Raw genomic sequence first — 11,489 nt, 5'->3', positions numbered from 1 at the left:
GAACCAGTCATAAGTCATCTAACTCAAAAGTTTGTTTCAATTGACAAATAAGCAGTGTTTGTCAAACTTGCCAACTTTAAGATGCATGGACTTCAATTCCCAGAATTCCCCAGTTATAATCCTCAATGGCTTTTATTATTAAATAAATGCAAGAGCCTTAATGCAAACGGCTCAAGAAAAGTTCAACCTTTAAAAATAACGTTTCACACATATGATCAGAAAGGGACCGGGAACGGGCTGAAGCCTGCAAAAGTTCATAAAGAAAACCGAGAGAATTTGAAGCTGCTAAATCCCCTAAATGGGCGTAGGGAAGAGCCAAAGTGGATTGCCTAGAATTTGGCCCTAATCCTGCTGAACGTGCGGGACAGAAGGGGAGGACACGGGCACGAAACACGCCCCCCTCCGCGACCTCCCTTCCACCTCGCTTTATTCTTCTCCCGGTTCCCCGCCCCCTCGCGTCCCTGCTCGCCGCGTCACTTCCGGGGGCGGCCATTTTGGAGGCCTGGCTATCCTATCGGGCTCCTCTGGATTTCGGAGGGGTGGGGATTCGTGCCGGATCTACCTCTGCTGGCATTGGCGGGGACGGGGCAGCCTTTAGGGCGCTCGACTAAAGTCGCTGGCGGCCGCCATTCGCGCATCGCAGCGCCTGCCTGACCGCCGCTATGTCGGACTTCGACAGCAACCCTTTCGCGGACCCGGACCTTAACAACCCTTTCAAGGTAAGGAAGGAGGGAGGGAGACACAGGCAAGGGGGACGAGCCGCGGTGTCTCGGCGGAGCAGCCGGCTGTGGCGCGCTGAGTTGCGCGAAGGGGGGGGGGGGTCGGCCGAGCGGCTGTTCGCTGTTCCCTTTCAGGGCTTGCGGACATACTTGCAAACTCTCCCTGCAGCGGCGGCGGCTTGTCCTGTCCTGTCCTGTCCTGTCCTGCCCCGCCCCGCCCTCTTCTACCGCTCTTTACGGGGTGCAGGGAACTCGCCGGGCTGGATCTTTGGCCTCCCATGGAAGCCCCGTTCGGGGACCTGCTGCTCCCTGCCTTCCTTTGAGGAGGCGGCTCCTGTCGGGTTGAATTAGTGGTGTCCCCCCTCGCGAGGGTTTGCAGGGGAGGGGTGGCCAGGTGGGCAGATGGGTGGTGGGCTTGGATGCCACAGGCTCCAGTGGTTTGCGTCTTCCAGAAGGGTGCTGCCCTCTGTTGTCAGGTTCCGGGCCTCGCGTGCAACGTCGTCTTCCTCCCATCTCTCGTCTGGGAAAAGTCAATTGTAGGAAGAAAGAGTGAGCTGGCGACTGGTACTTTTTAAATGGCTTATAAATTACTTGGAGCCGGTGGATTTAGGGGAGTGGCCAAATGTGCCTGAGAGATTGAATTCCTTAAAAAGCAAAGGCAGCTGAAGTGGCAGGGAAGGGTAAAAAGATTATATTGAGGTAATCACTTTATAAGGTTAACTGGAGGATTATTGAATAGTTGAACATTTCATCATATAAGATGGATCAAATTTGCAGGGAGGGGACATATGGTTGATGTGCAAACTATTACTAAGGTGATATACAAGAATTGTAAAATAAGTACATATATGCATCTGTACCAACTTGCAGGCTTAAATGAAATAATAGGGTGCCTGTTTCTGAACTTCTCATATAACAAAAATGGAAATAGGGTACCCCATGGACTCTCCCAAAGATAACTGGGAAGCAGGAACAATGAAATAATAATTTGGTCTCCCATTTTTATAAATGTATAGTCTGAAAGAAAGGAAAGAGAAAGCAAGCGAGTAAGCAAGAAAGACTGATTTCCAAAATGAAATGGTGTCTGTTGTAGTTAAATGTAAGTAAGTGTTGAGCGCGTATGTGATGAAGGAAGTTGAACTGATGGCAACTGGCCAGAAGAAGATTCTTGAAATTGTGAAAGATAGCTTAACATGAAGTTGATCCACTGTAAAAAACTTACATGTGGAGGGGGGGTTATTAAGAAGCCCAAACTAAAACTGCTAATATTGTAATGCTTAGAAATCTGTGGTGTGACCACACTTGAAATATCATGTATAATTCTGAGACCATACCTCAAAAAAAATATTGTAAAGCAGGAAAAGTGCAAGAAAGGGCAGTCAAGAGACTAAAGCCACTTGAGAAGTTTCACTTGGGTTTTTTTAGTTTGAAGAAAGCGATACTTGACCAAGTAACCAAGTAATAAGACCAAATAATAAGAGAGAAGTGTATAAGATTATGTGTGGCTCAGGACAGCTAAAAGGAACTTTGCTGTGTACTTAAACTGAAGAATTTATTGCTGTGAATGTAATGATAGACTTTTTAGAATATTGGACAAATTATTGACTAAATAATGACCCTAAATATTATTTCTAGTTAGGGCTGGAGTAGGAGTCATCACCCAGAGTTCTGTAGTCCAGATCTGATAGCCCAATGCTCATTATCATAAGCAATCTACTGTACCTCTTAATCCATTTATTAGCAGGAAGGTGCTATTACAGTACTGTGGTGTTCTTATTTGTGGACTTCCTTTAGACATATAGATAGGCAATGTGAGGAAAATGCTAGATTAGATAAGCATTTAATTTAATCCAGCCTGGCTTCTTTTATGTTTCTCTTCCTTTCAAAATTGTCAAAAGGGCCTGAAAAGTGGTAGGAATAAAGCCTCCAAAGAAAAGACAATAATTTCTAGATACCACTAATTAATACTTCATGAAGAGAATTTCTGATTAATAGCTGCCTTGCTCTAAATTATTATTTAGTTACCTAAACATACGTACAGTAGTTATTAAAAATGTAATGCTTAAGCTTGGTCAAGATTGGGGAAAAAACCTAGAGTAACCTAGAGAACTTCAGAATAGTAGTGAGCAAATTGCTTTCATGGAATGAGTTAGTATTTCTAGTTTTAAGTTTATTAAATATTAACTTCAGAATATATTTCCCCCAGTAATTTCTGCAAGTATATTTTCATATTTAGATAATTAGAACTGTATAATCTGTCTGAAACATAGCATGTGGCTCTTGAATTTTTAACCTATTTATACTTTCAGAATTCAGGACAGACAGTAGACTTGTAAAGTTCTGCTTTCATTTCATGGTGGGTGTACTGTGTACATCTAGTCCTGGGGTTAAAAAGCCCAGTTTAAGGATGACCCATAGTTAAGAATGGAGCCTACTGTAGCAAAATTCAAGTTAAATACACAATGATTCGAGTTAAATACACAGTGGTTCGAGTTAATTACACAATACTACTTATACAGTATTATACAATAAAACTGTTCCGGCTTATATTCAAATTCGACTTAAGGACACACCTTGGGAACAGAATTCATTCTTAAACTGGGAACTACCTGAATCACCATCAACTTTAGTCAAAGTTATCCAAACTCAACCTCATGGGTTTCTCTCCAAAAATTACTGAAGTTGCTTAAGACTTGTGAAAATTCTTTGTTGATTCTCTCCACTCAGATCTTTAAGCTTAACTACCAGTGTTGCCTGAGGGAAAAGAGCAACTATTAAACCAGTCTGAGTTTTTGATGGGCTAGATCTTAAATACTTGAAGTATGGCTTCACCCAATGTAAGAATACCTGTGTCACACCCAGCTCTTGTTTTGTGAATGGCCACCATGTATAGATAATTATCACTATCTCCACATACTATATTTCATTTCTCTCTGACCTCTCCTTATCTTGTTTCCTCTCCTCCCTCGTAGATGCAGGTATTTCTCTCAGTACGTCTAATGCAGTGACTTGTAATTCCTGAAGCCTTATTCTATAATAAATGTTTGGTCTTTAAGGTGCCATGTGCTTTTCTGAAAGGTCATAATATCTTGAGAGTTTTTGAGTTTTCAGAGGTTAAAACTGACTTGGTTACATAAGTTTCTGTCCTCTAGGGAATTTGCTTGGAAGCCTGCAGCAGTGACATTAGGATCAATGTAAAGTGTTCTATGGGAATTTTAAACACACTTGTACAAGATAGAAATCTCGGATTATATCATGAGCCCAAATTCTTAACTAGACTGAGCCTCTTTCCTTCCTAATTTGTCAACTTTAGCCCTTATGTCACCTCGTCTCTATTTTCTCTTTCCCCTCCTCCTTCAGATGTGGTGGTGCCAGGAGCATCTTCCCCTCCCACCCTCTGTGTGTAGGAAATTGGAAAGCATTGTGCTTCTCCCTCTATTACCATCTGTTTGTTGGTAAGATTGGACAACATGACTTCCTTAACTCTGCCCCTCCCTCCTCCTGCTTGGGGATGGGGAGGGGATTTCCATTTCTTCGGTGGAAATTGGAGTGGTTTCCAGAGTTGCTTTCCCCCTGCCCTTCCTAACACCAGAAAGCAAAAAGGGGAAGAATTTCCATCTCCATTTTTTAATTTGTAAGTTTTCTCAGTACTGAATGTTTTCCCTTCCTGGATATCCTTTCCAGTGAATCAGATGTTCCATTGTGTCTCTTCTGAGACAGAAGTGTAACATATGTTCCACCTAAATTCTTCTCTCCCACCCCCAAGATTGGGGATGAGGTAGTATACAAGGAGAGTGCACAATGACTGGGGTGGGGAATAATGGAGAATTTCAGTGTGGATGGAGGTTGTGTTGGGATTTATCTATCTATGCAAGTACCCTAAAATGCTCTATTAAACTTGGCATCCAGCTTCTTAGCTGAGGGGAGGAGAGAAATCATGTAGAATCAAATCAAATTTGAAAGCTAGATGTGATAAGGAGACCTTCAAGGTCATGGCAACAGAGGACTAGTAGGAGGCTTTGGCATCATCTAGCTGTTTTTTGAAGAGATCCTGAGCAATTTGCAATTCTGGAGAAAATTGGAGGCCTCTCAAATAGGGGAGAACTGGGACACATTTGCCAGCAGGCATGGAAGTAATCTGAAACAGTGACATCTGAATAGAGGCATTTTGAAAGCAAATTTAGCTATAGGTAAAAGATTAGTTGCCTTGCTGGTAGTTTATGTAGGAATGAAGATGATACTCTAAGGTAGCATATGTCCTCTTACTTTCTCCATCCAACTGCAGAAGATGGATGTAGGATAGGTGGAGTTTAACATCCAATAATTGAAATAGAGCCATCAACAATTGCACTGTGAATTGTATGCCTCTGGAAAATGTAAGAAAGGTTCTAGAAAACTTGCTGAACAAATAGATGACCTGTCTCAGGAGCAGCGGGGAGGCCATGGTGGAATGAAATGAGACACCTTAAAAATAATGGCAGGTACTATCAGAATAGTATCCAGGCCCTGGATACATGGTAGGTCAGCAATAAATGTTCAAAGAAACTGTGTCCCGTGGGCTCTGTATAGTGGTCAAGGAATATATTACTCTAGCTGATTTGTCAGTGAGAGGTTTGGCATGGCAACGAGTGTGGTAAGAAGAAACCTAAGCCTTGATATTCTCAATACTACAATACTACAAAAAGTCACAGAGAAGGATATGGGCCATTTGAAATACTTCAGGATGTCTTGCTGGCTGGCTGTCATGGCAGAGTTGTAAAACCTCTTCTTTCAAGGAAGAGAGAATTTATAGTAGGTATCATGACATAGTTCTCCCTGCTCCTAAAGGAAAAGGAGGAAGACAAGGAACCTGGACATAATGCGTCCTGTTAATGCAGAATATGGATTCAGTCAGGTAGGGAAGCCTTCTAGCCCCAAGAGTCTCACAGAATGGGTAACACACTGAGAAGGGGACAAAATTTTCTAGGTGCAGGCCAGAGGATGGAAGAGGCACAAAATATCCTGGTTTCCATGATAAAGCATCCATGTAGAGTTGCATTAAAACTACAAATTGTGCCATACAGCAAGGCACTCTGTGAGTATCTGAAGAGTTTGGAAATGATCCAAATTCTTGTAGTTAGATTTACTTTGATAAGTGTTGTGCTCCTTTGGGGAGGTAGCATCAAATGCTGAAAAACTTTTTTATGGTTAAAATTTCCCTGTTAAAAATATCATACAGATGCAGCCAGAAGTATTTTTCCCAAATATGTTATGTAATGGCCTTACAAATAATACTTAATTTCTGTTGATAGCTGCTTCAGCATTTTGTTTAATTATTGTGAAATATTTGCACTATGGAATGTACTATATTCCATTGCAATTCTTCTATAGAAGCTGATAAAAAGCACCTCATTTCCAAAGCATTTGCCATTTCATATCTTCCGTTGGTTCCCCTAAACCCATATCCTGTGCTTCTTGAGGGCTATAGGGAGGCCATCTAACTATCATCACAGAAATGACCCAACTTACAGGTAGTCCTCGCTATCCAACCACAATAGGGACCAGAATTTAGGTCGCTAAGCAATTTGGTCATTAAGCAAATTGGAGCTGATTTTATGACCTTTTTACGATGGCCATTAAGCGAATCACCTTGGTCGTTAAGCAAATCATGTGGCCGTTAAGTGAATCCAGCTTCCCCAATGGATGGTTTTGCCAGAATTCACTTAGCGATCATGTGATTCACTTAACGACCATCGTGAAAAGATCATAAATTGTGATCACATGACTGTGGGGGTTGTAAAGCACTTTTCCCAAGGCTGTCATAACTCTGGACCATCGTTAAACAAATGGTCGTTAAGTGAGGACTACCTGTATTCAGTTGCATTAGTCATCATAATGCTCACACATAATTTTATTATTTGTGTGATGATGTCATGGCACATTTGTAATTTTGTTATCTTTGTGCCTTATTATGGTTGTGTATACTAAGATATGATATTCATGTTTTTCTTTTAATATGTATTCTCAAAAATTGTAGCAGACATGATTCATATGATTGGTTTGTAACAGAGTTCCTACAAACATTTTGGAATATACTTCAAGGCAATTCATAGTCCTATGAATTTACTGTAGCTACAACAGCTATAGTATTTGATGGATCTTGAACCAAACTGTATTCACCCATTAAACCAGTACTGCTACTAGACAACATTTGTTGATTGTTTGCATTATAGGTGTATTAATTGCCAGCATAGTTTTCATATATTACCAATCTTTAATATGTCTTCCAACTTTGATTTCCCTGGGTAGTGCTATTTTTGTTTTAATGTTTGTGCTGAAATTGCAGTTTAAATGGTAGTGGTAACTAATTTTAAAAAAAGTCATTCACTTAGTGGTATTTTCATTTTAAAACCTTCTGCTCTGAGTTAATTTACTAGTAAATGGCTGCAAATGAAAATTTATTGTGTCTTAGGCATTTCAGATTTGTAGACAACTACTTGCCTGGGATGAGTTAACATTGCATGCAGCTGACCAGAAAAGAAACATTTTTGTGCTTCTGACTATTCTGTAAGAATAGAATTACTTCTTTCTGCTTTGTATCCTAAAATAGATAGAGGAATAGGTACTATTCTGTTAACTGGATATTGATCCCCTCTTCTGAATGTTAGTTATGCTCTTATCTTCCCTGGATAGGCAATAGAGGATAGTTACATGCTGTTTCTAGAATATGAATAAATACGTTTTTGGAATAATGTGTCTTATTGATTGTACACAATGAGAAAGGTGGTGCCAGTCAAATGCAATGAACATAGTTGTTGCTTTACTTTGTTTCTCTATTAGAGAACATGAGAAGCATTTATAACTTGAATAGCATTACTATACAGTAATACAGTGATACCTCGGGATACGAACGCCTCTGCTTGCGAATTTTTCGGGTTACGACCAGCTCTGGCCCCAAAAATTTACCTCGGTTTGCGAACTCCGCCTCGGGGTACGAACCGGATCGGCGGCCATTTTCCACCGTGACACGTGGTCCATGGCCATTTTCCGCCCGTGCCACGTGGTCCGCGGCCATTTTCTGCCCATGACACGTGGTCCGCGGCCATTTTTCCGCCCGTGCCACGTGGTCCGCGGCTGTTTTTCTGGCCCTGCTGCGTGGTCCGCGGTCGTTTTCGCGTCGCGCCGGGCTGTTTTCGCACCGCGCCACGCTGGGCCGTTTTCGTGCCGCACCGCGCCAGGCCGTTTTTGCACCAGGCCGTTTTCGCGCCGCACCGTGCTGCGCCGCACCCGGCCGTTTTCGCGCCGCACCATGCCGCGCCCGGCCGCTTTCCCGCCCGACGCGTGGTCCGTGGACGCCAGAACGGATTAACGGTAATTACATTGAACCTTATGGGAAATTGCCTCGGGTTGCGACCAAATTCAGGCGGAGGGCGGAACGGATTAACCGGATTTACATTGAACCCTATGGGGAAATTTGCCTCGGGGTGCGACCAAATTCGGAGGGCGGAACAGATTAACCGGATTTACATTGAACCCTATGGGGAAATTTCCTTCGGGTTACGACCAACTCGGGATACGCCCAGAGTCACGGAACGGATTAAGTTCGTATCCTGAGGTACCACTGTACCTCGGTTCACGAACGCTTCTGTTCATGAACAATTCGGTTCACGAACAGCAGCGTTTGCAAAATTTTGCTTCCGTTTGCGAACTCCGCATCGGGTGATGAACATGACCCGCGGCCATCTTCCCTGCTCTGACACATGTTCGTGGCTTCCTGTAGGTGAGATCGCGGTCGCAGACAGACACTGGCTGTGAAGCTTTTTGGTGTGCTTTTTAGCATGGCTCCAAAGAAAGTGCAGAGCAAGCATGATGGTAAAAAGAAAGTGCAGAGCAAGAATGGTAAGAATAAGGTTTTGAAGAAAATAACCATTGAATTGAAGAAGGAAATTGTAGAAAAGCATGAGCGTGGTATTCGTGTGACTGATCTGGCCTCGGAATACAAGATGGCGAAGTCGACAATCTCAACTATTTTGAAGAATAAAGATGCCATCAAAGGAGCTGATGTGGCAAAAGGAGTAACAGTGTTAACCAAGCAGAGGACATAAGTGCTGGAAGAGGTGGAAAAACTTTTGTTAGTGTGGTTGAATGAGAAACAGCTGGCAGGTGATAGTGTTAGTGAAGCTATGATCTGTGAAAAAGCCAGGAAATAGCACAGTGATTTACTGCAAAAAAATCCCTCTACAAGCGCAACAAGTGAAGAATTTAAAGCCAGTAGAGGCTGGTTTGATAAATTCCGCAAGAGAAGTGGCATCCACAGTGTGACAAGACATGGTGAGGCTTCCAGTTCTGACAAGGCCACTGCAGAAGCCTACAAGAAAGAATTCACGGAATTCATGAAGGCGGAAGGAAACGTCACTCAACAACTGTTCAACTGCGATGAAACAGGGCTCTTCTGGAAGAAGATGCTGAACAGAACCTATATCACGCAGGAGGAAAAGGCACTGCCAGGGCACAAGCCCATGAAGGACAGATTGACCCTTTTGCTGTGTGCGAACGCAAGCGGCGAGCTGAAGATTAAACCACTACTGGTGTACCATTCCCAGACCCCTCATGCATTCAAGGAACACAATGTGAACAAGGCCAGACTGCCTGTCATGTGGAGGGCCAATGTGAAAGCTTGGGTCACAAGGCAATTGTTCATGGAATGGCTGCACGAGGTGTTTGCACCCACCGTTAAAAAATATCTTTCTGACAACCAACTGCCTCAAAGGTGCCTTCTTCTGATGGACAATGCCCCGGCACACCCTCCAGCCTTGGTGGATGATATGGACGCTGAGTATGACTTCATAAAGGTCAAGTTCCTCCCCCCCCAACACGACACCTCTTCTGCAGCCCATGGACCAGCAAGTGATTTGCAACTTCAAGAAGCTGTACACAAAGGCCCTCTTCACCAGGTATTTTAATGTCACTGAAGAGATGTCCTTGACTCTGAAAGAATTCTGGAAGAAACATTTCAATGTCCTCCACTGCATCAACCTCATTGACAAAGCCTGGGAAGATGTCACGTACTGGACCTTAAACTCAGCCTGGAGGAAACTGTGGCCAAAATGTGTCACTGAACGTGACTTTGAAGGATCTGGTGCAGAGGTAGTGGAGGAGATTGTGTCCATGTGCAAGAGTATGGGTCTGGATGTTGATGGTCCAGACATAGAGGAGCTTGTTGAGGACCATAAGGAGGAGCTGACCACGGAAGAACTTGCTGAACTCCAGAGTGAGCAGCAGAAAGCGCTTGTTGAGGAGCATTCCACTGAGGAAGAGGAAGACAGGGAGAAGGTTAGCAGTGATGTGATAAAATCCATTATGGAAAAATGGAATGAGTGCCAGGATTTCTTTGAGAAGCACCACCCCAGCATAACTGTAACGAACAGAGTGTTGAATCTGATGAATGATAACGTGGTCTCTCATTTCCGGAGGGTTATGCAGCGCAGGAAAAAACAAGTGACGTTAGACAGATTTTTTGCCAAAAGTGGGCCTGCAGCTAAGAGACAAGAGAGGACACCCCTGAAGGAGATCTCCCTGATGTCCTTTTGAAGGGGGACTCTCCCTCCAAACAGTAACCGCCTCCCCACCCGCCTTCCTGTCCTCCATGCCAGAAGTCGCCTCAAGCAAGGTTAGTGTTCTCTCTCTTCATACTGTACTGTACTGTACTTTGTTTCATATTTTTGTGGTTTAAAAAAAAATACATATGGTTCAGAATGGATTAACCTATTTACATTGAACCTTATGGGAAAATTTGATTCGGTTGGCGACCAAAATCAGTTGGCGACCACATTCATAGGGGTCAGAACGGATTAACCTTATTTTGTTGTTGTTCAGTCGTTAAGTCGTGTCCGACTCTTCGTGACCCCATGAACCATATTGCGCCAGGCCTTCCTGTCCTTCACTGCCTCCCTGAGTTTGCTCAGTTTCATGCTCATTGCTTCAGTGATGCTATCTAACCATCTCATCCTCTGCCGTCCTCTTCTCCTTTTGCCTTCAATCTTTCCCAGCATCAGGGTCTTTTCCAAAGACTCCTCTCTTCGCATTAGGTGGCCAAAGTATCTGAGCTTGAGCTTCATTATCAGTCCTTCCAATGAACAATCAGGGTTGATTTCCTTTAAGATTGACTGGTTTGACCTCCTAGCAGTCCAGGGGACTCTTAAGAGTCTTCTCCAGCACCACAGTTCAAAGGCATCAATTCTTCGGCGCTCAGCCTTCTTTATGGTCCAGCTCTCACAGCCATACATTACTACTGGAAAAACCATAGCTTTGACTATGCGGATCTTTGTCCGCAAGGTGACATCTCTGCTTTTTAATATGCTATCTAGGTTTGCCATAGCTTTCCTCCCAAGGAGCAAGCGTCTTTTAATTTCATGGCTGCAGTCTCCGTCTGCGGTGATCTTGGAGCCCAAATAAATGAAGTCTGTTACTGCTTCCATTTCTACCCCTTCTAGTTGCCAGGAATTGATGGGTCCAGATGCCATGATCTTAGTTTTTTTAATGTTGAGTTTCAAGCCAGCTTTCGCACTCTCCTCCTTCACCCTCATCAAGAGGCCCTTTAGTTCTTATTCACTTTCTGCCATTAGGGTGGTATCATCTGCATATCTGAGGTTATTGATGATTCTCCCTGCAATCTTAATTCCTTATTTACATTGAACCTTATGGGGAAATTTGATTCGGTTCGCGACCAATTCGGTTTGTGACCAGAATCATGGAACGAATTAAGTTCGTGAACCGAGGTACCACTGTATT

General features: G+C 43.4%; 1 protein-coding gene across 2 annotated transcripts in view; it reads left to right on the top strand.

The window, feature by feature from the left end:
• The first annotated feature begins 522 nt into the window (after positions 1–522).
• Positions 523–11,489, top strand: part of SCAMP1 (secretory carrier membrane protein 1) — a 39,224-nt gene continuing 28,257 nt past the window's right edge. Inside the window, exon 1 of one of the 2 annotated variants that reach the window (XM_088130128.1) lies at positions 523–719. In XM_088130128.1, coding sequence (XP_087986254.1) covers positions 663–719 — 57 coding nt within the window. In that variant the 5' untranslated portion in view covers positions 523–662. The remainder of the gene's footprint in view (positions 720–11,489) is intronic. The other variant, XM_007434174.4, reaches the window with a different exon arrangement.

The sequence above is a fragment of the Python bivittatus genome, unplaced genomic scaffold (genome assembly GCF_059951505.1).
Source record: "Python bivittatus isolate LINGU-HERP-01145 unplaced genomic scaffold, Pbiv_v1 ctg000850_np1212, whole genome shotgun sequence".
Classification (NCBI taxonomy): Eukaryota; Metazoa; Chordata; class Lepidosauria; order Squamata; family Pythonidae; genus Python; species Python bivittatus.
The sequence above is the reverse complement of the archived record's forward strand: the minus strand, read 5'-3'. Positions and strand labels throughout refer to the sequence as shown.